Source organism: Neopsephotus bourkii, unplaced genomic scaffold (assembly GCF_033783945.1).
Source record: "Neopsephotus bourkii isolate Nb327-2 ecotype Australia unplaced genomic scaffold, CSIRO-AGI_Nbou_v1 NB_1770, whole genome shotgun sequence".
Lineage (NCBI taxonomy): Eukaryota > Metazoa > Chordata > Aves > Psittaciformes > Psittacidae > Neopsephotus > Neopsephotus bourkii.
This window is the reverse complement of record NW_026902244.1, coordinates 347,989-374,806: the sequence shown is the minus strand read 5'-3', so window position 1 is coordinate 374,806 and position 26,818 is coordinate 347,989. Positions and strand designations below refer to the sequence as shown.

Below are 26,818 nucleotides of genomic sequence, written 5' to 3'. Positions count from 1 at the left end.
GAGTCTTTGTAATTTAAGTTTTGCCAGTATATACTTAGAATGTTTGCTGAAAAAATATAATGAAAATTCTTTGGGAACTGTAGGAAGATAGAAGTTATCTGCTCTATTTAGAAACTAGGGCATTCAAAACTGTTAGCTCCAATAGGTGTGGGTTCTGTTTATTTTTCATTAGCTTAGTTTAGGTTATGCTGTATAATTTGATCACAACACATGCTCTTGTGAGTTAAAACACAGAAACATGTAAAATAATAGTGGTGTATATTTGTGGTTGGTACTTGGCCAGAGTTCTAACAGAAAGCTAGATGAAAGGCATTGCTTTGTAAAATTAAAGGCTAATAAAGATTTTGAAACTTTGTAGGCATGGGAATATTAATTGCCTGGCTGATTTTCAAATGAGATCACTGCATGCTTTCTTTTATTTTCCCTGAAATTTGAATCCAGTGGCATATCCTGGATCCTTAGATGTTTTAGTATCTTGATTCTCACAGTAAAGATGGTAGGTTGTATGTTTTAGCATCTGGACCTGTATTGCTACAGGTGCTCTTGCATACATTTTTGTAAGTACTGTTTCTGTTTTGGGGCTAGATGTAAGGGCCACTGTCTTATGGCATATATATATGCCATAAGACATATACACACACACAAACACATAGACACATGTATCTAGTGTTCTTAAATATATAATGCTGATTCTTTCTAACACAGGTTGATGGTTCAGGGTTATCGGAGACCTTTGGAAGCCAAGGATTTGTGGTCATTAAACAAAGAGGACAAGTCAGAGGAGATTGTGCCAGGTTTGGCTAGAAACTGGGCAAAAGAGTGGGCAAAGACCAAGAGGTAAGTTCAGTTATCCTGGCTGGTGTATCTTTCAAGATGTGGAGGTTCAAAAGCTTAAGTTACTCAGCCTCTGCTTAGAGCTGTTTTGTCATCCATTATCAAGCCTGTTTTTGTAAGGCCCAAGTGGCAGCTCTGTATTTGTCCTTAAGTGCATACTGAACAGGAATTAAGTAGGGTGTTGTGTGTCTTCTTTATGAAAAGCTGCATCGAGTTTCCCTTAGTCTTCTGTGATCTAAAGCTGATTATTGTTTCTCCTGATGTGTGGGTGGTTTTTTTTTTTCCCTAGGGAGGGAATGTTTTTGCACAAACTTCAGTCATAATTTAGGAGCTTGGGCTCCCTCTATAGTTAGTGAAGCCACAGGAGGGCAATTCAGCATATAAAAGTGAGCTGCTTATTTCTTTCCTTTGACTATATAGGGAGCCTGGGCATCTAAGCCAGATGACTAAAATTAGAAAGACTGCATGCCTGCAGTTTCCATTCTACTTTCATCACCCTTTACTGTAGGAAATAGAAGTACCTTTTCATTGAAGGAAATTTGCGTGCTTGCTTACACAGTGTCATTTTTACATACCGCTTGTCCTCAGAAGTTTGTAAGTATGTAGTCTGGCATAAGCCAGATGTGTGTAATTAATGTGTTCAGTCCATTGGGGATGACTTGGAATAAATCTGACTGCAATTTTTTAACTCTGGTGTACAGCGAGGCCTTGATTTTGAAGAAAGTTTAGCATACTGGGTTCTGGAATAGATAATGGCCTATGCTCTTTAACATGTTACAGCTGTTATTCCCTCTGGCAGACCTATAGAAAAGATTCAGCAGGAATCTTATTTATCCGTACAAAGACGACTTATTTGTGAATAGCCAGTTCATTTAGCTATGGTTGTATGATTAAAAAGGTGTTTGATTGGTAGTAAACCCCAGTTAAACTGTTAAGAAGAGGAGTAAACAGTTTATAAAAAGCTCATTTGTATACTGTGCGTTTTCCCAGTTGGCTTTATGCTTGAATAAAGGCTACATTATATACCTCCTCTTATTTCAGGCAACCATTAAACATGGTATACTCACCCAAAAAGCAACAAAAACCAAGCGACTCAAATGGTGACGTGACAGAAGAGGCCGAGGCTTTGATCATAAAACCATCTCAGAAGAGCTCTGAAGCATCTTTATTCAAGGTGTTATATAAGACCTTTGGACCATATTTTCTCATGAGCTTCCTGTTTAAAGCTGCACATGATCTCTTGATGTTTGCAGGCCCAGAAATTCTGAAGTAAGACATATATACTTTATTATTGTATTAAAAGTATGTGAACAGAATTTCAAATACACTGGTATTTGACTCACCAAGCTGCTTTGCCTCCAGCTGGTTCAGTGGGGAAGAGTTTCATGCAAGTTAGAGACCAGGCATGTGAGCCATTTTGGTCCACTGATTTTCAGTTTATAACATGATGTATGAAACATTTGACTTTTTATGTTCCTTTCCAGCACTAGGAAGGCCAGGCAGGAACTTAGTCAACAACAGCAAGAGAGTTTATTTAATTCTAACCTGTAATGATTGTGGGATTACAAGTTGCAATGCGTGAAGCAACAGGGAGCTAAGGGGGTAGGAGGAGTTGTACTGCTTGAAGGTGAGAGATGTAGAACAACTGTAAGCAGTTGTAAGTAAGCTGTAAGTATTTTTAATGGAGGGAATTTGTGACTTTTTAGTGTAGCTCCAAGAGAATGCGGCACATGTAAGGTATGTGATACTTTGGTTTGAAGTAGTACGTCGTTAGGAGAAGAGTGATGTGTGCTAGTATAAAATGTTTCTAAGAAGTTTGCTGAAGTGTTTTATCTAAGGTTTGGTATTTTGGGTGCTTGCATGGCACATGTAATATTTGGCATAATCTGAGGTTGTAACCCTGACTTTTCATTTTCATGCATTAAGAGAACTAATTCCTCTCTCCACAGATTGCTGATCCACTTTGTAAACAACAAGACAGCCCCAAACTGGCAAGGCTACTTTTACACAGGGCTGCTGTTTGTTTGTGCCTGTCTTCAGACACTGATTCTTCACCAGTATTTTCATATTTGCTTTGTAACTGGAATGAGGCTCAAAACAGCTATTGTTGGTGTAATTTATCGAAAGGTAGGTGTTTCCTTAAATACACATCAATACCTCTTGGTGACTGTGTGAATGCATCACTTAAGTCTGAATAATGTAATTAGTTAGGAGACTGTTAGGCTGATTCCTGACTCTTAATAGAAATAAGAGAGTATTTCATTTATAAATAAAAGCCTTTAAGGTAGAACAGCTTTCTAATTTACTAGTTCAGCCACCTTCTTCTTGCTGCCAAACAAGAAACCTTGGCTTGGTTAGAGTAGGGGTATGGTTCTTACGCTAAAAAAACAAGCCAAGCAAAGAGTCTGTTGTCCCCCCCCAAGCAATAAAATCACCAATCAGCCAACCCTAGCCTCAAAGACTGCTTGTTGCCTTTAATTCTCTATTATTTTTAAACCCAGCAGCTTGGTTCAACCTATACAGCTTGCATTTTGTAAGATGTACAGGTTAAACAGAATATGAAGCAGGAAAAGGATTGCTTGTACTTTTAAAGATGGAGCTCTGTAAAGCAGTTGAGGTCTGTGAAGAAAATGCAAACGAGTAAAGTCTTCCTTCATGTTGCCTTGTTTTTTATTTTTAATCTGCACCTAGGCACTTGTTATTACAAATTCTGCTAGGAAGACTTCTACTGTGGGTGAGATTGTGAATCTAATGTCTGTGGATGCCCAGAGATTCATGGACTTGGCTACCTATATAAACATGATTTGGTCTGCACCTTTCCAAGTGATATTAGCACTGTACTTACTGTGGCAGGTGAGTATTGTCTATTGTTTATTGTTTTGACTTTTGGCAAAGTATTGCTGCCTCTGGTCATGACTATAGACAGCTCTTGTTCAGACCACTGGATGGTTTACAGCAGTGTACAAAAATACTGTTTGTTTAGAAGCCATTCAGTGCTGCTTTTGACACTGCTCAAGAAAGAAGGCGGCAGGTTCTTAATTTGTGTGCCGAGTGCATGTGGAGAGTTCGCAGGTGCAAGCTACTATCTTTTGAGGGACTGCAGCATCTATCTCACTTTCCACTTGATTTAAAGAAAGGTGGTCTTGGTTCTGCAGTCTGAGACTCGCCATATGAAGTGTTTGCTATTTCTAGTCCAGACAGTCATCAGGCTGACTTCCTAATCCTGTCAGTTGGAAAGGTAATGAAATTCCCCAAGAAGCTGGCCACTCCCTGCATGGATCTCTATTTTAGAAGAGACAAACCAGTGAAAATTGGAAAACATTAAATGATCTCTGGACTGTGTATAGAGCTATATATAAATGGATAGATAGACCTGTATCTCGATACACCTCTCTATTTGAGGGCGGTATTTGTGTTTATTGCAAAAATCGAAGCACATAAGCATCAACTAAGGCCCTTACTTGATCCTCCTTCCCCCATGCTGCTTTTGAAAGGTGGAGAAGAGGTTGAAAAGCTGTTTTCAGAATGCTTTTCTGTAGCATGTATAGTGGTTTGATTTAAGATTTTTAAAGTGGGTCTGAATAAATGTTTACAATTAAGTGCTTTTCAGAATTTAGGTCCTTCAGTGCTGGCGGGTGTGGCTGTCATGATTCTTCTGGTTCCTATAAACGCTGTGATGGCAATGAAGACAAAAACCTATCAGGTCAGAACCTTTATACATGTGACAGTGCTTTTAAGAAACATGTTCTGTTCTTTGGCTTGTTCTTGTGGTTTGTCCTTTTATTTTTTTTCCTTCCCTCTATTTATCCCTTAAAGAAAGGAAAGGGAAAGAAAGGCCAGAGGTGTTGTGTATGCAGAAAAAACAAACACATGTATTTTCAGCCTTACAGCCTATCTGTACATAATGGTCTAAAAAATCTTCCGGTAGTTAAGACCAGGGTAGCAGGCTAGCCAGCTTCATGAAATGCCTGATAACTGGGTTGGAATTAGTTTAGTATTATCTCGTTGCCTAAGAACTAAAGGTGCAAATGTAAACTACTCTCTGCCTAATGAACTTTAATGAGTGAAATATTCACATTGGCAGGTTGGTGGTTGCAGTGTTGGGGTGTGTGTGGTTTGTTCATGTCTGTCTTCTAGGAGAAGTCTTAGTTGTTGGAAGAGACTTACTTAGCTCTGGATGTTCATCGAAATACACCACAGCATTTAGTTGCCACATGGAAGAAGTATGGATATCAGTTCTGTCACAGGCACACTTCCAGTAGTAACAGCTGTCTGGGATAGCTGTACCAGTGCAGTCTACTGACTGCCTAGTGCTGAGTCAAAGCATCATTTCAGCTTTACGTTGCTCTTATTAAAATACTTCATGAAGACACAAGTTTCTTCTTACAGCTCAATAGAAAGCACACCATAAGAAAGCCATCAATAATGCTGAAAATGAAGCAGAAACAAATGTGGTCTAAGGTTAGATACAAAGTGCACATTGCTGAAATTTGATTATATTGGCTTATTTTTTTATCTGCATTGTACCTAGGAGGAACCTGAACCCCAGGGCTCTCTGATGCAGGGTTAAACTCATTTGAACCAGTGACACAATTGTTTTGATCTTGGTTTGGATTTTCAGTTGCATAAAGCATTCTTTTAATTTGTTTAAAACATCTTGTTAATTCTGCATGTTTGTTTGTTCAGATAGCATCTCAGATTTCCTGCTTGGGAAGCTAGTAAGCTTTTGATGATAATGAGGTAAATTTTGCCATTGCAAAATACAAAGCTCAGAATTTTGTGGCTCTGCCAAGTACTGTGCTCTGCTAATTATTTTTTTGCAATGTTGTTTTTAGGTGGCTCAAATGAAGAGCAAAGACAACAGAATTAAGCTGATGAATGAAATTCTCAATGGGATTAAAGTTCTGAAACTTTATGCTTGGGAATTAGCCTTCAGAGAGAAGGTATTAGAGATCAGACAGAAAGAACTCAAAGTCCTAAAAAAATCTGCTTACCTTGCTGCAATGGCAACCTTCACTTGGGTTTGTGCTCCTTTTCTGGTAAGTGAAACAAATCTAGAAGTCTGCTGTCTTTTTTGGCATCGTACTTTCCAAGGCAACACTTGAGAACTTTTTTTGTTTTGGATTTAATGAGTGGAACAGTTAAAAAGCTCTCTGCAACAGTGGGAAGTTGAACACTTGTGTTTCCACTTCTCCATGAGAAGACAGTACTGTTTTGTTTGAAACTTAGCAACATTCCAGTTGGAATTACTCTGGAAGTTAATGGCTCAGGTATTTAAAAAATAAAAACCTCCTCTGCATCTCTCTCTAGTTTTGGTGGTTCACTTGAGAACATTACATGTACTGTCAGATATAGAAGAGGTAACTAATGGGCACAGTACCCTCCAGGTGGTAGGCATAAAACTTCCCTTATTTCATCATCTTTGAGAGCAGCAGGTCCTTAGGTAAGACTCCTTGATCAAGCGGGACATTATGCACCAGGTATACCTCTGGCCTGGGTTCTCCCAGCATCTGTTTAAGAACATTGTGGAAAGGTAAAGGCATTGAATACCCTGAGATAGCTTCAGATTCTCATATAAAAAAAAGATATTCTTGGTATGTGAAGCATCCCCATTGTGTTTGTGGTTAGCTTGCATTTATGCTAATAAAAGGGAGAGAAGGGTGGGATCACATCATATGTCTTAAGATCCTATTGGAACAATGGGCCATTGCTCTTGTCTGCAGAAGCAAATAAAATACATGACTACATTAGGATAAAATATGTGCCATTCCAGAAGGTGTTTAGGTGTACTTTCCAGTCTCAGATTCCTTCCCAACAAGCATTTTTAGTGTTTACATTATCTTTGGGCATGATGAAAGGCAGAAGAAGCAGTGCCCTGGATAGGAAACATCAGCTGCATTCTTAAGTGAATGCTTTTCTAAAAGAAGATTGAGATAGGTTTAATATTAAATACATTATTACATGAAGTTTCTAAATAAAACTCTGGAGGTGAACTCCTTAATGCTGTTCTGTGGAGCCTGAGAAGTCAAATTTGCCTAATGAATAGCTCTGTTTCAGTGCGCATTGTGAATGTGTGGCAGTGGTCCTACACCTTTGGGGATGTGCTGCTGGGGTAGAATCGGTACAGCCCCAAGTGCAAGGTTGCTGTTCAACATGACATTTCTTGGGTTTTTTTGTTCTGTTTTATGTGTTCTTCTGAACTTCTGATTAAGGAATTATTGTGGATGCCTACTTGAAATTATTTTTGACATGCAAAACTCTTTTTTCCTCTGCTCCTGTTTCCTATGGCCAGGGCTCTGTAAAACATTTCTTAATAATGGTGTCAGGAAACTTCATTCTGCAGTGCTTCCCCTACTGCTATGTGTGCTGGCAAGAGTGTATTTTAGACTTAACTGCTAGTAACACAAGTGTGCAGACATGCTGCTTGTGAGGTTATTCTTTGGACCCTGCCTTGTTTTTGATCTCTGTGGGAGGGCTTTCTCCCTGGAACATAGTTGTCCAAACTAAGGATTGTACAAACAAGCTACTGTACCAGGCACAGTTTAGTCAGCCGCTGTGTGAATAACAATACATGTCTTCACAGCAGTCAGATTTTTAACAGAAATACTAATGTCTTCAGGGATGCTGGGCTTAGATGAGACTGTTCCTTAGGCATTTGAGCTAATTGTTTCAAGTCTTGTGGGAGGGGGAATGCTAAAAGTCTAGCCTACCCTAATTTCTTGTTTTAAGTGGCAGCCTGTGGGAAAGAGTTGCTGGATCGTGTGATACACTGAGATATGGGTGTTGTTACCATGGAATAAAACACTGTGAGGGGAATAGATCTGAAAGTGAACATCTGGTTTTACTTCATTTAGTTTTGCTATCATCTAACACATTTTAGAAAAAATAAAGAAGTATACAGTTTTTAAAAAAATTATTTTTATACCTTATACCTGATGTTAACAGTGTTTCAATGTAATTTTCTTCTTCCGCATGGATCATGGTTTTTTCTGTTGTGAACTGTTGAGGTACTGTAAGGCTTCATCTTTGTAATGCAGTAGTGTTTCAAGTTTCTTGGAAAACAAACTGTCCATTATAAAGTGAGCTGTATTTGAGAGTCTAGGTTTGTAGTAGACTACAAAATATAAAATGGGGTATTTCTAACTTCTTTGTCTATATATGTTGCTGATCCGCTATTTGGTACCATGGGGAGTGCCTTAAAACTGAAAGAGAGCAGCGAGGAAGACTAGTGATCCTGCCTCTCCTTCCCTTCTCCTGCAGTGTAACCACAAATATCGTGGGGCATTTGTGGTTTCATACTTGCTGTGTGAAGACAGTGAGCCCTTGATACCTTTCCAAGAGGAGCCATCGACTTCTTTTTACAACAGTAAATTTAAATCAAATGTTTGTTCTGCAGGAAGTGTTACCAGGAACAAGGAAGTTACCAGAACATTACTCTTTGATTCCAGTTGTCTGTGTCTGTGTGGACTCCTGAGTTAGTGGCTTTAAAGTTACAGTAACTGTATCCGTTAAACTTTCTTTCAGGTTGCTTTGTCCACGTTTGCTGTGTATGTCACAATAGACAAGAACAACATCTTGGATGCTCAGAAGGCATTTGTCTCCCTAGCCTTATTCAACATCCTCAGATTTCCATTGAACATGCTTCCTATGGTTATCAGCAGCATAGTAGAAGTAAGACTTCAGTCATTAATGGGTGTTTCTGTGCAGAAATAGCTGCTGGGTGGAAAGATTACATTCCTGTGCTTAAAAGAATGTCCACTGGTGAAATTCAGCCACCTCAGAAAGGGAGCTTTGTATTTCCTTTGTATTTCCTGTGCGTTAAGTGCTCTGCAAGCAAAATTATCAATCCCAGTTACGGTGGATGGGTATTCCTGAGATCAACCATTATTTCTTGTGGTTTGGGAAGTGCGAGTTTGGTCAATGTTCAAGAAACTATACAAGTGGATTCAAGGAGGGATTAGGAGTGCATAATAGTGATGTAATACATATCTGGTGCAAAATAACAAGCTCTTAAATATAATGAGCAGAGTGTAAGATAGTTTTGTACCCCTTTCCCATGCAGGCCAGTGTCTCCTTGAAGCGCCTTAGGGTGTTCCTGTCTCATGAAGAGTTAGATCCAGACAGCATAATCAGGAGTCCCATCACAGCAGGTGAGTTTCTTTTCCTGTTGAAAATCAATGTATGCAGGTTTTGTGTGGCTTTGCAGTGTTTCTTCTGCTTTCTGTAACATTTACTGCATTTTGATGTATTTCACTGATAAATTTTAGCCAGAAAGCAGAGAAGGGAGTTTGTAAAATGAAAATACATAAAAAATTTCTAATGCATTCTCAGGCGTTAGATGAATGGTTACATTCAGACACAGTCACTTTACCTGTTACCTGCTAGACTGTTTTCAGTGTAGCCATTTGAAATGTGTAGGCAGTCAACAGAATGATTAATGCTGTGCCAAACCCCAGCGTTTTGAAGAACAGTCATGTAATGCTTCAATGCTTTTGAAAGAGAAAAGATTAAGTCCCTGTTAGGGCAAAATGCCTCAACTTTTGGTTCTGTGTGGAATGTCGCTACCAGTGTCACTTCCACTGTATCTAGTGTTGCTGGTCCAGTTACACAGAGCAATTTAGGAGACAGATAAGCATCAAGGCAGATTTATTGAAAAAACTTGTGCCCTTGCAAAACAAAATGTAAGTCAGTAATTTTTAAATGATTTTCCTTACATCATTTTTACAAAGATAGTGAAATCACACTCGCTGCCTCTCATGTGATTAGCTGAACTCTGTATCATTTGGAACTAGATGATCTTTAGGGTCCCTCCCAACCCAAATCATTCTATGATTTAAGTCACTTTGCTTTATGGTAAGCAGCTTCCTTTTGGGAATATCCCTTGCCCCTTTCTCAGCTGATAACTGTGAATATATTGCTTACAACCAGGGATGGTTGCAGTGCTCTGCTATGGAAACAGGACTGGTCATCCCCTAACCATGTAGCTAGCAGGGTACATGCATATCACCTGCTTGGCATTCTGCTGGGCTGATCTTCTGCAGAAGACAGGGGTATGTGCTTTAGTGTATCTTTAGTGTATGAGTTGTTTTTTTCTGTCCATAATGGGTTGCACTTATATGCTAATGTACATATTTGCCTAGGCTAAGTATTCATTGCATATTGGTTGAATTAGGGGTGGTATATTCTTAGTTGTTGCTGTAAAAATCTGCTGATGCCAGCGCCATGCAGCATGTCACTGAACAGGATTTTTGGTTATTTTATTTGGGAGTTTGAAATTTCTATTTATTCCCCCGCCCCATCATTCTTGTATTAACTTGGCTTCCCCTTGGAACTAGCAGTTTAGCTGATGCTTCCACTGAGACACAAGTCAGATGGAGGCCTCTAGTTTCCTGAGCCGAATATGCATGTTGCAGTGGAATTGCTGGATAAAGGAGTGTGCAGATGAGTAAGTCAGGATCTTTGTGTAGCTGACATTCAGGCACCTCCTGGTTACTGAATGAAGTGTAACCTCAGAATCTCTGCTGTCTTGATAAATTCGGTGAAAGCAGAATGCAAGCTTTTGGTAAGCAGTGGGTTGTTGTTCTGCTGGAAAAGTAGCTTTATACCTCTTTGTGTGCTTAGATTATCTTCTGTGGCACATTCCACAGCATACAATTCAGCTGCTTCCAATGGCACTTTAATAAATATGAATTTTGTTTTTCTCAGGTGAAGGATGCATTGTTGTAAAGAATGCAACATTTAGCTGGTCCAAAAATGATCCTCCTTTACTGAACAGGTAGGAATTAGTAATCTTTATTCCATTCCATAATATTGCTGAATCATAAAGGATCTGTATTTGAATTATTAAATCTTCATGCAGAACAGTTTGTTGTCGTAAAGAAACAGGAGAACAAATAACATCTGTTCCATATATATATTTTTTTTTAAAAAAACATGGCTTTCATGAGCTAGAGGAATTGACAAAGTATGTTACATGTATGGAATGCATAAAGGGGAGTAGCAATGGATGTAATGGGAGGTGAGAAAGCATCAGAGACTGCAAGTCTTGGTGTGTGCTGCAGATGGGATGAGCTCCATCTAGAGGAAGCAGCCAGATTAGCACCTCGTGATTATTCCTAGTCTGTCCTGGTTGTGCTGTCTTCAGTCTTCATTTTAAAACCCTGTTCTCGCTGAGCTGTAGCCATTCTTAGTACCCGTGCTGGAGGAAACCAGTGTTCAACCTTGCACGTGGTATGACTAATAAAGTAACTGGCGTGATGCAGTTACAAGCTGTGTCTTCCTGTGCCCTGTCCCCTTCCTTAATTTTGGCTGCTCTTTATTAGGCCTTAAATATTCTTTGGTACAAGGATACTGTGTGGGAAGCATCTATTGGTATTTACATTTGTGTTAACAGTATTTGAGAGACATATTGGACAGGTGGTGTTCAGTGTTGTTTTTTCTACACCCCACCCCCCCAATTACATATTAAGGTCCCATGTCCTAAGAAGAGGACCCCTTGGTACTTTCTGAATGAGAGGTTTATGTTTTCATACAGTTAAAGTTTCTATGCTGTGCCAGCATTTGCACTGGATGTTCACATTGCTCCTGGGTTTATATGGTCTGTTCAATGAACTGTTTAACTACTGGGATGTGCCAGTACGCGAGGCTGAATTATGTGCACTTTATTTCAGCATTAATTTCACTGTTCCCGAAGGCTCCTTGGTAGCTGTTGTCGGTCAAGTTGGCTGTGGAAAGTCTTCACTGCTGTCTGCATTACTGGGGGAGATGGACAAAAAGGAAGGCTACGTGGTTGTCAAGGTTTGATGTGTCTGAAGAACTGTTCAGCTATTTGTGGGTATAGCCAGAGGGATTCTAGATTTCCAAGAGATCTGGAGAGGGGAAGGGACAGCCTTTCAAATTAATGTGGTTTTAGCCTGATTTGTTGGCAGTCCATGTATATGCCTTAGCCTGCACTCTGTGTGATTGCCTGTTAAGCCTTGACCCAAGGACTTCTAAATATGTTGGTTTCAGATTTAGCCAAATAGACAGAATAAAGGAAGTCTCAAAGATAAGTATTCTGGTCTGGTGAGTCTTGTTGGCAGACAGGTGGAGATACCCTCTTATATATAGTCCAGACTAAGGAGGAACAGTATTGGTTCATACCTTGTTAGACACCTGAGAATTACATGGAGAGAGGGTATACCCAGTTACCCAAACATGGGAAAAGCTGCTGTTGTAATTTGTACTTTCTTAGACACTGGAGTTGCACAGAGTTCACAGATGAAAAATGACCTGTAAGTAAATAAGTAAAAAATTGTTGGTTTAGATTTTGCTGCTGCTGTAATGTATGGAAAGGGAATTATTTTTGGAACAAACCAAGTATGTTGCATTTAATAGAATGCACATGTGCTTACCTCTGAAATCCTTCTGGGGAAAATAAAAACAGGTGAAATCTGAATCACCAATTATTTGTTCAGGAAGAGCAGGCAGAACTAATACTCAAAACAGAATACATTGCAGTACCTCAGTCTCCTCCTCTGAAGTGACTTACACGAAAGCTACTTCCCCTTCTTTGCAGAAATCTCTTGGCAGGGATACATTTGCTAAACACTTGCATTTCAGATTAACTTGCTTTATGCAGAACATAATTTGTAACTTTCTGAAAGAATTAATGACTATTCACACTCAGTAACTGTGCAGACAGTCTCTAAACAAATGTTTCCTTCAGATTTACATTAGAGAATCATATTTGTTTGAAGTTCTTTTTGCCAACATACTTTCTGTGTTTTTTACTTTCTACAGTTTTCTACCAACATATCTTGTTACATTCATTTATATAGAGGTTTATAAAAATAGCATTTTGGAGGAGAGGATAGCGCAGCAACTACTTGGTGAAGCTTTGAAATGACCATAGGCAGTTCGTGAGGTGGTTAGCGCTGCCTGCCTCACAAAGCCCTCCTGCACTTGGACTTTGTGTGCAGACTTTTAGTCTAAGGTACTAAATAAGGAACTTATTTTTCTTGCAGGGCTCAGTAGCCTATGTTCCTCAGCAAGCCTGGGTCCAAAATGCAACTCTGCAAGATAACATTATCTTTGGAAGGGAGATGAATGAGAGCAGGTACAAGCGTGTGATTGAGGCCTGTGCACTGCTGCCTGATATAGAGATTCTTCCTGCAGGAGACAAAACAGAAATAGGAGAAAAGGTATTTAAATACCCACTCTACCATATCAGTGCTATTGCTTGTACTTATGGCTGTATAACTTCTACTTTATCTTAAAGTTGAATTGAATTTAAAACGTTCACAGTCAAAATCCTCTAGAAAAAGAGGCAAATTTGAGTAGTACGTTTTTCTTGTCTTTAAGAGACAAAGGGAAGGAAACCTCCCCAACCCCCCTAATTACAAATGCTAAAGCATCTTGCAATGGCAATTTTTTATCATAAGAGCAGAAAAACGTATGGAAAAAAAGGAAGAGGAGAATCTTCTGAATGCTGCAGCTTCATTTAACACAAACACCACCCCCCCCCCCCCCCCCCCCCCAAACCAGCTACCACACAAAACTGGCCCTTAGTTGCAAAATTGTGTGGTGTGGAATTTAGAAACTTTCATGGATGGTTGCAGTGCTCTGCTATGGAAACAGGACTGGTCATTCCCTAACCATGTAGCTAGCAGGTTACATGCATATAACCTACTTGGCATTCTGCTGGGCTGATGTTCTGCAGAAGAAAAGGTATGTGCTTTACCTGCTGACTAGTTATAGGAGGGGGGTATAGCTGACAACTGACAGCCCCAGATTCAGCAAAGGGTGCAGCTTTATCTTCCTTATTGGTCAGCAGGCCATCCAAATTGTAGAGTGTTAACAGAGTTTGTTAAATCAGAAGCAGCGCTGCAGAAATACAGCTAAGAAGTGGCCTCTGAATGTACAGAGTAGGCAGGTTGGTGTGGATTAATTGCTTTATAAGACTAGCAAACACTTGACTAGCCCCTTACTGACAGTGAGAACCTAATAGATGTGCTTCTTTCCAAGAGGATTTTGACTGTGAATTGCTTATGCTGTTGTGGTAGTGAAATTATGTGTGATGGAGATCTGCTTCATACAATGCTGAAATTTTGCTGATTTGCATAAAGCACCTTTGACTTTATGCACAAACTGGCAAGACATCTCTTTCCTGCTGTAAATAAAGGGATCCTATTTTCTTGTTTCCCCAGGGTGTGAATATGTCTGGAGGACAGAAGCAGCGAGTCAGTCTTGCTCGGGCAGTTTACTGTAATGCAGATGTTTTTTTATTTGATGATCCTTTATCAGCTGTTGACGCTCATGTTGGGAAACATATTTTTGAAAATGTTATTGGACCGAAGGGAATCCTGAAAAATAAAGTATGTCATAATGAGCTACTTGTCTCTAGAGAATGATTTGAGTTTAAAAGATTCCAAGTTTGTCAGGTTGTACATTCAGACTTGTTTCAAATGTCTGAAAAATGAAAGCATTCTTCTGAGATTTTTAGAGGACTGTTAGAGAACACTTGAGTTTTTATAATTAAATGTGCTCAGATTTCTGTAACTCACATTTTTCTGATGGAAAAATCAAGGATAGTATTTTTCCTTTAAAATGCTAAATGCCTGTCCACAGTTCTTATTGTATCATACCCAGAATTCAAGCAGCATGAGCAGTAGTTCAACCATTGTATTTAACTAATCTCAGATGTTAGAAAAACTTGTGTTTTTCGTTTTCTTTTGCTATTTAGACCCGGGTTTTGGTAACCCATGCGATTAATTACCTGCCTCAAATGGATACAATTCTGGTAATGTCTGATGGAGAAATCTCTGAGATGGGCTCCTATCAGGAGCTGCTGAAGCAAGATGGGGCTTTTGCTGAGTTTCTTCGTACATATGCTAATACTGAACAAAGCATGGAGAACAGTGGTAAGCTTACTAATAAATTCTCTTGGGATAAGCTGATGTGTGGCATGTTAAGGGAGTCGTGTTAATGGAAAAATAGTAGCAGTGGAAGTAAGGTTAAAAGAAATTACTATTTCTTGTGATATACATAAAAGTGCTTATTTCTTGAGGGCGTTGAAAGTTGAGATTAAGTGCACATTCTTTCTTAAAAGTTAGCAAAGTGTGAAGTATATCTATAGTAGAATTCACTTGAAGCATGGTTCAGGTACTTGTGAGATCAAGTAAAGGCCAGCAGGGGTTTATACACCCTTCCTATGCTTATTAGGACATGTCTTCTCTATGCAGATAGTTCATTTGGGGACGGGGAGGAGGAAGCAGCAGCTCATTTTTCTAGCAGATACTCTTGACTTTTTCTTCTGCTTTACAAACCAGCTGTAGAGCTGCACTGATACAGGAATGTACTTCAGATATTTTACCTGTAGATGGTCACAGTGTTGAATTTTAATAACGGAACTTAGCCTCTTGCCTCCATCCTGTTTTCTTCAGTGGTTTGCTTGTGGTGATTTCCTGATACTCCCTCATATGCTCATGCTGAAAAGTATGAGGGGTGCTTGCTCTGTGCTGACCGGCTAAGTTGTTGCCATGTGCTTGAGGCTGCTTTGTTAGCAAGTGCTTGTTGTTGACTGCTGGAGAGCAGGCTCTCCAGAACAAGAAAGGGATTGAGATCACTAAATATTATTAAAAATCACAGGTTCTTGGGTAAACACAGAGTAGTCTCTGATGGAAGTCAGCCTGAGCTAGTTGGAAAGGATCTGTGCATCCAGTTTGAAAGGGAGGCTTCCTTATGTCTGAAGCCTTAAGATGGAGCAAAACAGAAAGCTCAGTGCTTTCTCACTGGAATACACTCTGCTTCTTAAAGGGTGGTAAAGCCTCTACTTCTGCTCAGCCTCTGAGGTTTGGCTCAAAGTCTGCTCCCCATTGCCTCCCAGGCCTTCTGTCCCATTTGAATTCTTGAGGGTTACTTGCTGTCAGTGTGCTGTACTGCTTCCTTTCCCATCCTCAGCTTTATGGAGTTTCTTCCGAGTGTGGAAAAATGCCCCACTCGAAAGCTGCCCCCATGTGAGTGCAGGATGGCTCAGAGGGAATGTGTGAGCTTTCCCTTCTTAAGCATCCTACTTGAAGCACAAGGCAGTGACAAGGGTGGCAGCAGTAGCTGCTCAGCCACAGGGAGTGCAATGTGCAGTGCAGTTGCTTTCAGTTGTGGGTACATGAAATGGATGTCCTACTGCATCTGTGGCATGTAATCTCCAAAGTAACTGGAACTACTTGTAATCTACCAGGTTGCATAGAAAGCATCCAAATTAATTTTGCTTTTAGTGGTTGCTCCATTCTCTGACATTTAGTATGGCTGACCTGCAGATGCCAGTACTGCTACTGCCTGTGCAGATTGGTCTGGAGTCATGGATGTGCCCCTGACTCCTGTGAGTGCATGTCTTTTTTGATGTCATCCTATGTCCCCATCTGGATGTGTTCTGTGTTCCTCTTCTCCCTCTCCCCTGGAGCTGTTCCTGCAATACCTCTTGGTCTAGAGGTAGCAAATAGTTACTTTAAGATTACCTTTCTTGTGACTGTTTTCCCTTGTCTCCCATACAAACTAATGCAGCAGATTTCGTTTTTGGTTTAATGTATGGGGGAGTTGAGGTTTTGCTGTTTTTTTTTTCCATATGCTTTCAGCATTAACTTTGGTTTGTCCTTTGAAAGCCTAGAGCTATATTTAGTGTTTGTGGGGAGCAGGAGTGGCTCCAGAGAATTGAAACTGCATCTTAAGGTTGAAATATTTTTTAACTGTCTGTTTCATCTTCAGTCTTGACTGCAGCGTCTGATAGAAATGTACAGCACAATTAGTAACTCAAAATCTGATTTGCGTTGTGTGGGCTGTGCTTCAAGTGTTTGGCTCCCCAGTATTTTACTCCATGACTTTGCACTCAAAAAAAGAACTGCAAGACCTTTTAATGGCAATTCAGTTCATTTTTATTTCTTTTTTAATATGAGAAATGCCAGGCTGCCTCCGTTTTGGCTTGGAGGGAAAGTGGGGTAAAAGTACTCTGAGAACTGCTAAGGCTCTGGACTGTACAGTTGAGTTCAACAATCTACATATCTTGAACTGTCTCGATGTGTCACTCGTAGCTACCCAGTTTGAAGGTCTTTGGGGTTTTTTTTTCTTAGGTTTTGTGGACTTAACTCCCTAAATACCAGCTCTTGTCCATGTAAAGTAGAAATGTGCTGTCTGGAAAAGGTAGTATGGTACATGAGTAAAATTGGCAGGGTCTTGTTTGGCCTCTATGAATTGCTTCCCAATTGCAGCATAGAAGGGAAAGAAAAATAATTTATTTATTTTCAAGTGCTGAGTTTGACAGGAAGACAGCTTCCTGGCTTTGTATTATACGCTAGGTACTAGTGTGTATTTCGTTATAAAAATGAATTCTGTGTTATGAGCTGGGATTTCATATCTGTAAGGAAAAGTACTGTGCCTTCACGATCAACACTGTCTCCCAGTATAGCCTATCGTGCCTCTGTTTTGTGGCTGTGCTTCTTTCTAACAGCATGAGGGTGAAATAAGCTTAATAGCAATGTTGGATAGTGATAGCTTGAATGATGCCTGTAGGGATGGTTGAGTGCTTCTCTCCTTTCTGACTCCTTGGAAGGCAAGAGTTAGGGATGTGCTGGCTCTTTTTCAGATGTTGTTGTGATAATTCAGGAAATGTGTCTCTGTTAGGAAATGATCTGACTTTCTCTTAAATTCTTTTTACTTCTAGCAAAACTTGACTCTTTCCTTTCTCTCTCGTAAAATAAAAGCAATCTGCAGCCTCTGCCCCAAATGGTAGAAGCAAATACTCACTTAGGGTGAGGACTGTTAGGGTATCAAGACGCTTGGAAGAGTGAAGTATCTCACTATTTTATACTGAACTGTCTATGCAGGATGATGACTGGGGGCTACAGAGTAGATAGGATTAAGTAAACCTGTACTACTACAGTTCTTCTCTCAGAATAGCAGAGCTGTGGGAGGAGATATGCAGCCATGTGGACAAAAGTTGCCATGCTGATAGGTATATCACATGATGCTTTGCATCTTCAGTGTTAAGGTCAGGGACTTGAATGAAGTCTTTTCCTCACCACTGGGGAAGATGTATATGGTAGTTCCCTGTGCACAGTGACGTTTTTCTGTCACTGTGTACCGGAAGCACAGTGTTTTGTGATTGTTAATATGAGGTCACTTTAGCATCACTTTTTTGGTTCTTTCTTCATTAGTGCGTGTACTGAAAAAAAAGGCAGTTTCTTGATCATTCACTGGGGGCTATCCAATTTGGATTTTTCTTTTTCCTCAAGGTTGCCTTTTCTTGGCTGTGTATAAGGCTTGGGATTAAAAAGAAATCCATTTCAGCAAATTTGATCCTGCCTTTGGCATTTGTGGCTTTATGGTTTAGGTTGTGCTATTTGGGTGCATTTGTGTTTGTAAAGATTGAAAATGGTTGAGTGTGTTCTGGAAAAAGTTAATTACATATACTTTTAGATTCAGATCCTTCATTAGAAGGAGCAATTCAACCTCTGGAAACAGGTAACTGCTTTTCTGCCATGTGACTTTGTTAGTGTTTGCATTGGAGTAATACGAGTAGCTGCAGTTCATTTACAAGTGATTGAGTTGTTACTAGAAGCTTTTTGTCTGCACAGTAGAAGGTAACTGCTTGGTTTGCATGGTACTTGTTTGTGTGATGCTACAACAGTTGGTTTGTCAGCTTGTAATTCCATCAGAAGGAATTCTTTATCTCAGACACTTCCATGAGGAAGTTTTAGGTAAATGTTAAAACTGCATGTTGGACTTAAGACTGCAGTGAGTGTACCCAGGGAGGCATCATTCAGGAATGAGCCTCAAAGGCCTTTTTTTCTTCTCATATGTGTGTTCTGTACTTTGCAGCTGTTCCCTTTTTTAGAATTTCTGGACACATGTTTCAGCAGCCCTCATTTAATGAGCTTGTTCCCCATGTGCACGTGCCAGATCTACGATGGCATTTTTCATTTTTCAAGAGTTAAATGCAGTAGAAGCAGGATATCTTTGTAGCCTACAAAATGAAATCAGATTTAAGAGCTGTTAGGGGAGGGTGGTTTATCTGTGGTATTGCTTTTGTCATGTGGGTTTAGAACTTCAGTAATTCTCTCAAGCAATATGAGACTGGAATGCTTGCTGGTTTTTAGAAGGGAGCCTTTAAAAATAAATGCAGTCCAGTGCTTAAAATAACCAGTAATCCCATATTGGCTTCCTCCTACCCATGTAAATAGGAACTGAGTCATTCAACTTTTCACTACTTCAGATTTTTTGCCTTTTTTCTGGTTCCAGATCACACTGAGGCGTTTTAACTTTGGGTGTTTAGAATAATGAACCAATATTCAGTTTGCAGACACAGGAGGGAACAGCTTTATGTCCAAGCAGTCCACACTTAATGTACTGATGAAGTGGGGTTTTTTTATGTGTGTGTGTGTATATATTTTGCTTTAGCATAAAAACATGAAAACTTCAGACTCCAGACGGACACAAACGTTCCTGCGTATCTTCTGAATAGATGCGGGTGGGGTTTTCTGTTTGCATTAATTATGCACAGACCCTTTAAAATGCACAATTCTTTTTGCTGCAAATTCTGAATTAACTTCATACCTGAAAATAGAGTTCTGTTCACCTGACAGCTTATTCTTTAGGAGTCAGTCATTTGTCTTGTATTAGGAAAACTGTAGCGTAAGTTGAACATCAAAGTTTTACTCCTGGCACTGTATTAAACTGAATTATGTTGCTCAGAGGAAGCTGAATATTTCAAGCTGACTGGCTCTGTGAAATGTTTTAGAGAATTGTCTCGTGTGTGCTGCATCTTGTTACAAGTGGGATGGTGTGGGATAACAAAACTAAAATTAATAGCACATGCCTGCTGTTATTACAGCTTTCTCACTTACTAGAACATCTTCTCATTGAGCTCTAAGATGAAAATAATTTATAGCTAACTGTGTAAAAGATATGGTTTGAAGGGGAATGGCTAGAGTGGGTGTCCCCATCAGCCCCTTTCCCCTGAATGAATCATAATGTGACTTGGTATTGTATGCTTTAACATAAGTTCTCACAATTACATTACTTTATTATTACTGACCTACATTTGATAGAAAAATAAATGTTCCCTAACAACAACTAATGGTGTTGGAGATGGAACTAAACTGATTTGTTCATCTGGTCAGTTATCTGTTAGTATCTAAATATTTGTGTTCCCTTGTTTGTTGGCACATTGAGACTGCACCTAGCATTTAAGATTGAAATGAAACCTTTGTATTTCACTGTCTCACCATTTTCTTGTTTGCATTTTCACCCCTCCAGATACAAACAGTCCATCTGGAAAGGAAGGAAAGCCTGTAGAAAATGGAATACTTGTAAATGAAGCCTCTGGAAAGTTGATGCACAGGTATGTAGTCTGTCTGTCTGTTTCTCTTCCCTTGTCCCTTTTTCATCCTGTTAGTCAGCTGTGGGTAAACAGTAATTTGGTGTTTATGGTATTTGTTAGAGAAAAGTGTATCATGCTAGATCCAGCAGCCTGAGAGAGTCAAGGCTGCTGCTGCTCCATAGCTCCAGGTCCAACAGGAGGAAGGATAAGATGTACTCCCACCAGTGCTCATCAGTATAGTATACATGGAGTATACTGTACACATGGCCAGCCACACAGATCATGTACGCTTAACAGCACCGCACAAATCCAGCACCAAATGGCTGCATCCTGTTCCCATCTCTGGCTGAGCAGGATGGAGTTTCACTAGTGGGAATGTATTATATATGTACACATTAGATCTCTCCATTAGATGGGCTTAGATGCTCAGTCTGCCCAGGAACTACCCTAGATCCCTTCCCTGTTGCTCGTACCTGGGTATATGAACTTCTGAGGCTGGAGCCATGCTCCATTTGCTGGTACAGATTATTGTGCATTTGTGTCTGCGCACATGGAACTCTCATGCTGTTCCTTCCATGTGAAGAAACTATTGCATTATAACAAACTGTGGGTTTGGCGTGCATTAAAGGGAGAGTATCGCATTGGCTAGTCCAGCTTTCATATGCTTTCCTGAGGCTTCTGCATTTGACTGCTGTCAGATGGGATCAGGTGCCAACTGAACCTTTAGTCTGACCTAATATAGCTGCTGTTATGCTTGAGAGAGGCTAAAGGCAATCACTATGATTATACCTTCCTGAAATCATTTCATAGTCTATGCCTTAATGGTGCTCTAGAGATCCTGTATTTCTGGAAGCTAACGAGTGCCTGGGGGTAAAATTGCCCGTTTTGATGCCAGTGCAGGTACCCTTTTTGCACTTCAGCATCTGCAGCGTATATGTGATTGTAGGCTATGTAAAAGCTGATGTTGGTGACCACCAGGCATTTCTCTTTCTGAAGTTTGATTATACAACCAAGACTTCTTTGACTGAGTAGTGTGTTACTCATATCTGAAGATGGGTACTTGGGAGCTGAATGCTGTCAGGGAGGATTTAGGAGTGTACTGTGAGGGGAGGAGGGAAGCATTAGTAACCATTGGCCTGATGAGGGCTGCTTAGGAGGTTGGTTATGACCATTGTAATGTAAGACAGAGTTGGAGCCATGGACTGTTCAAATCTATTTATGAAGTAAACAAATACCTGTCATGTATGATGCCACGACTGAAAAAATATGTCTTCAAACAGGCAACTCAGTAACTCTTCAACATACAGCCGGGACACTGGGAAGTTACAGCAGCACAGCAGCACAGCAGAGCTGCAGAAGCCACAGGCTGAAAAGAATTCCTGGAAACTGACGGAGGCTGACACAGCGAAGACAGGGAGGGTAAGGTCTCCTGTTCCCACTTCATGCACCCTTTTTCAGTGTCAGAAAAATCCACAGGGTTCAGGAAGAAATAGCTTCTGAAGCCCATGTAACTGGCGTAAAAAAGGGCTGAGTGGATTCTTGGACTTGTTGCCTGATTTGTAGTACTTCATAAAAGTGTTGCTGTGCCCTCTGTTCCCAAAGATGAGCCTCAGGTTTGCCTGCAGAAAGAGTTCTGACACCAAATCTTTTGTTTAAGAAGGTGGCCCTGACCACATCAAAGTTTAAAAGGAGGACTGAAAACCTTGCAGCTATTTCTTGGAGAGAGGTTATGACAAATGAGGTGACCTAATGAAATGTGCTCTTCAGCGTAAGGAGCTGGAATTGAATCAGATGAATTTAAGCCAAGTTTCCACTGTAGACACAAGTATCTAATCCCAGGGTACCCAGGACTCTCTGAGAAACGTAAGAGTGAGGTTCCTGGGAAAATGGCAGTTACACCTCCTAGCAGTGTTGCTTGAATCCTCTGGTTAAACATAGATCATAGGATACAAGCCATGTGAGCAAGGGTCTAATTAAAGGCCATATAATCTTGTGGTAAAAAGAGAGAGCCAAAACCTGGAACTCCTTAGTGAAGTTTCTGGCTCTCCCACTGATGCCCTGTGTTATTTCAGGCAGCACTCTCCCTACTCTTTCCTTTCCCTTGGAAGACAAGGGAAAGATGATGTGTGCCTGCCCTGAAGGGATGCTGGTTTTGGCACATCTCCATAGAATGCTTTGTATCTTGTGTTCCTGTTGTGGTTTAAGCCCAGCCGGTAGCTCAAGAACTGTGCAACCACTCGTTCGCTGCTCTCCATTCTTTCTCCCCCCTCTCCGGGAGGAATAGGGAGGAGAATTGAAAGAATGGAACTCTCACAGGTTGAGATAAGAACAACCCAGTAACTAAGGTATAACACAAATCACTGTTGCTACCACCAATAATAATAATGATAAGGGAAATAACAAGGGAAGAGAATACAACCGCTCACCACCCACTGACTGATACCCAGCCCGACCCGAGCAGCGATCTAGCACTTCTGGGTAACTCCTCCAGTTTATATACTGGGCATGATGTGCTGGGGTATGGAATACCTCTTTAGCTAGTTTGGGTCAGGTGTCCTGTCTCTGCTTCCTCCTGGCTTCCCCTCCTCCCTGGCAGAACATGAGACTCACAAAGTCCCTGGTCAGACTAAACATTACTGAGCAGTAACTGAAAACACCGGTGTTATCAGTGCTGTTCCCAGGCTGGAAGTCAAAAGTACAGCACTGCACCAGCTACTAAGAAGGAGAAAAATGACTGCTACTGCTGAATCCAGTACCATTTCCAAACAGTGGCTCTCTAGAGTGCAGCTGTTGTGTTTTAATGGCCTGATGCAGGGATACTGACTTTAAATAGGTGTTGAAGAAGGGCGAATTGCTGATTTTGAAACCTGATCTGCAAAATGAGTATTTCTTTTTTTCCTTCTATCTTCAGGTAAAGGCAACAGTGTACTGGGACTACATGAAAGCAATTGGACTCTTTATCTCTTTCTTGAGCATTTTTCTCTTCATGTGTAATCATATAGCATCCCTGGCTTCCAACTACTGGCTAAGTTTATGGACAGATGATCCTGTTATCAATGGGACACAGCAGTACACAAATGTCAGACTGGGAGTGTATGGAGCACTGGGAATTTCTCAAGGTTTGCTTGTTCTTACCTATTTAAGTAAACATTGTTCAGAATGTTTCTAATACTGTTGGTGAACTTGTATCTTGAGAACTGCAGCAGCAGTTTGCTTGCTAAGGATTTGAGTGTGGGTTTTCATAGAAATCTGAAAAACTTGCAAATAAAACAAAGGGAAACAAACCAATCTGTAAAATTATTCAGTTAGTGAATATGGTTTTCTATCATTTGTACAAAAGGGGAACAAAAGTGGTTTGCAGGGGACGATGAGCCAGCAGTTGGTGACAAAATGTCTGACCGGAGAAATGGCTCATTGGCCCGTCAACAAGGTGTGTTAGCCTGGTTTGCAGAGAGTTTATCACAGGAGGCCATGGCTATGTTGCCTCTTTGCAGGTGCAACCTGGCTAAGCTGCTCAGGCTGGTGTTTCCTCTAACTGCTTGTGGGTCTATCCATGGCACCGTGGGAAATCAAGCTCAGCAGCTTTTTGTTATGTGTCCTCTTTGTGGTAAAAGGTTGTTTGCCATTAAACCTAATCCTCCAGCTGTGCCACTTCAGAACTGCTATAAAAATCCTGCAATAAAAACTAAATGCTACATGAAAATTCAGTGGGTTTACTCCAGAAAAGCACTCAAATGTTACACAGAATTTTTTAATGAGAGAAATGTGATGTTTTCAGTGTTATTTTTTTGGCATACTATACATGTGCTAACGGTAAATGATGACAAAATGAGGAAAATGTTTTATGTGAGAAGTTGAAGCAGTTAAAAAAAAGTCTTCTTTTCTAGGTATCGCTGTGTTTGGCTACTCCATGGTTGTGTCAATAGGGGGAATATTTGCTTCACGACACCTGCACCTTAACCTGCTGCACAGCGTCCTCAGGTCTCCAATGAGTTTCTTTGAACGTACACCCAGTGGAAATCTGGTGAACCGTTTCTCTAAGGAGATAGATACCATTGACTCCACCATTCCACCAATCATCAAGATGTTCATGGGCTCAACATTTAATGTAATTGGGGCTTGTATCATCATTCTGCTGGCCACACCTATAGCTGCTGTCATTATTCCACCTCTGGGACTTGTCTACTTGTTTGTGCAGGTAAGGAGTCCCTAGGGGCACTAGGACCAACAGTCGCTCACCCTCTGTTATTTGAGACAGTTCTTACTCTGCACCAGTGTTTAACTTGAATCATGCTTGGCTGACTGTGCTTTGCATGGTTTACTGACTCGCTGATGTTAGCAGAACATTTCCTTCCATTGTCAAGTGTAGAATGACTTCTATGCAGAAGGTTATCCTTTAATACCTAAGCAAACTTTATAAAAATGCCATTAGATTTTGAGGCAAATTTTGCACAGCTTGTTGCTCAGAGCCCAAATGTAGAAAACCTATGAGCTTTTCTAAAACTTCCTTCCAAACAATAGGGTAAGCTTTAGAGGGGTATGTATGCATTGCTGGTGTGCCTGTTTTGTCAGAATATTGTTTACAGAGCAAGATAAATGTGGCAGCCTTTCACTGCTGTCCTGTGTAGGCAGGGTGTGCTTGCTTCACTCTTGCTTTACTCTTAGAAATCTAGTAGAGCCAGATAGGAGAGAAGCAGCTGGATTTTTACTTTGGCTCATGAATTAGTGAATCTATTAGGCTCCATTAGTAAACCATAAAGGTAGTGATACGTGTTTTATAATGTTGAACTAAGCTTGCAGGGAAGAGAAAGAGGAGAAAATGGCCACTCATGAGATAGGCAGTTGTTTAAAGACCACAGCATGTATGTAATGGTCTTTTAGGCCCGAAAGCATTGGAGGAGGCATGTATTCCAATGTGAAAGTTGAATCTCTGTAAAAACCAGCCCAAAGAGCAGGGGACTCTCTTATGATTCCCTTTGTGTTTTCAGATGCAGTCTGGATGTAACCATAATTCTCATACTCTTGATTTGCAGAGATTTTATGTGGCCACCTCTCGCCAGCTCAAACGTCTTGAGTCCGTCAGTCGTTCTCCTGTGTATTCTCACTTCAATGAGACCCTCCTGGGAGTCAGTGTCATTCGAGCCTTTGAGGAGCAGAAACGTTTTATAAAGCAGAATGACATGAAAGTGGATGAAAATCAGAAAGCTTATTATCCAAGCATTGTTGCAAACAGGTAACAGTGGGGTTAAAATGCTGAAAGGCAGTTATATAGGGAGGACATCAATCACAGCTTTCAACATACTTGTCCAGGGTAGGGAGCCTGTGTTGATATAGCTGTTTGACAGATGTTTTGTTTAAACTCCTGTGATGAAATTAAGATCTTAAGAATTTCTTTTCTTTGTTGAGAATTCCTGCCTTACTTCTAGATAATTATTGTTTAAACATTTTGATTCATTGATCCCAATGTTAACTGCAACTGCTTTCTGAGCTAAGCCAGGAATTTATGCATCTGAAAGGTTTATTATTTTTGGATGCCTCTAGATTTGCATGCTGCTGGAGCAGAACCTCAAATATCTCTCAGTTCCTGTGTTACTGGTGGTATGCAGATGCCATATTATTAATCTTTTCAAAACCAAGCTGTGATAGAACACTGGCTGACCATGTTTCTAATTAATCTCTCAGTGAATTACCAAACAGATGCCTTACAGTTTTCTGTCTTGCAGGTGGCTGGCTGTCCGTCTGGAGTGTGTGGGGAACTGTATTGTCCTCTTTGCAGCATTGTTTGCCGTGATGGCACGCAACAAACTCAGTGCAGGACTGGTTGGCCTCTCGGTGTCTTACTCACTGCAGGTAATTTTACCTTAATTTTAAAAAAGGCTCTGAATTGTAAGACTGCATCATAAAGTCAGAACCTTGCTATGGCTTTGGAGGGAACATATAATAACTACAACTAGTATGTAGAAAGATGTTGGAAAGTTCCTTCTGTGCCTTGCCTATGCGAGGGGATGTGGCTAAGACAACTCATCCCCTGCATGTTAAAGGCATCTGGACTTTCCTGCTGTCCAGCACTGATTAGCCAAGATTTTTTCTGTGTTTATGCATTCCATGAACTTGCAGTGTTTTGGCTGTTTTGAGTTCATTTATTGCAGGGAGCTTACTTAGTGTAAACTGCTTCTAGACTTCTTTTCTTCTTGCAGATTACAGCGTACTTGAACTGGTTAGTTCGCATGTCATCTGAGCTGGAAACCAACATTGTAGCTGTTGAAAGGGTCAAAGAATATGCTGAAATGGAGAAGGAGGTACATTGAGTTGTCCATCACATCTGTAGGAGTCAGTGCTCTGTTCTTTCTTGCCCACAGCCTGGCTGAATGGGGTTAGAGCTGGGCATATCCTCTGAACTAAGGGAAGAGTAGAGCTTAGTGCTGCCAGTGCCCTTCCTCTAGGAACAAGCTGGATCTTTGGGGGTAATTCCTGTGACTGCTTTTGAGGTGTATCCAATGACATTCACACAGTGTTATTTAGCAAATTTGTTCTGCCTTGGGCTAAGCAGTACAGCTGTAGAAAAGTTTTGGTTGCCTATGTCCTTAAACATTGGTTTTTAATTTGTTTTTCTTTTTGCTCTCAGTGTGGTGA

At 40.5% G+C, this 26,818-nt stretch overlaps 1 protein-coding gene across 9 annotated transcripts in view; it reads left to right on the top strand.

Moving 5' to 3' along the window:
* The window catches only part of LOC133226184 (multidrug resistance-associated protein 1), a 57,387-nt gene that overhangs the window by 22,989 nt on the left and 7,580 nt on the right, over positions 1–26,818 (top strand). For 8 of the 9 annotated variants that reach the window (XM_061379394.1, XM_061379395.1, XM_061379396.1 and 5 more), the window contains 20 exons: positions 706–837; positions 1,876–2,103; positions 2,784–2,961; positions 3,526–3,687; positions 4,445–4,537; positions 5,670–5,873; positions 8,359–8,505; positions 8,897–8,984; positions 10,540–10,609; positions 11,505–11,631; positions 12,840–13,016; positions 14,022–14,189; positions 14,558–14,735; positions 20,122–20,206; positions 21,466–21,604; positions 23,097–23,304; positions 24,073–24,383; positions 25,219–25,418; positions 25,909–26,035; positions 26,383–26,484. In XM_061379394.1, coding sequence (XP_061235378.1) covers positions 706–837; positions 1,876–2,103; positions 2,784–2,961; positions 3,526–3,687; positions 4,445–4,537; positions 5,670–5,873; positions 8,359–8,505; positions 8,897–8,984; positions 10,540–10,609; positions 11,505–11,631; positions 12,840–13,016; positions 14,022–14,189; positions 14,558–14,735; positions 20,122–20,206; positions 21,466–21,604; positions 23,097–23,304; positions 24,073–24,383; positions 25,219–25,418; positions 25,909–26,035; positions 26,383–26,484 — 3,124 coding nt within the window. The remainder of the gene's footprint in view (positions 1–705; positions 838–1,875; positions 2,104–2,783; positions 2,962–3,525; positions 3,688–4,444; positions 4,538–5,669; positions 5,874–8,358; positions 8,506–8,896; positions 8,985–10,539; positions 10,610–11,504; positions 11,632–12,839; positions 13,017–14,021; positions 14,190–14,557; positions 14,736–20,121; positions 20,207–21,465; positions 21,605–23,096; positions 23,305–24,072; positions 24,384–25,218; positions 25,419–25,908; positions 26,036–26,382; positions 26,485–26,818) is intronic. The other variant, XM_061379398.1, reaches the window with a different exon arrangement.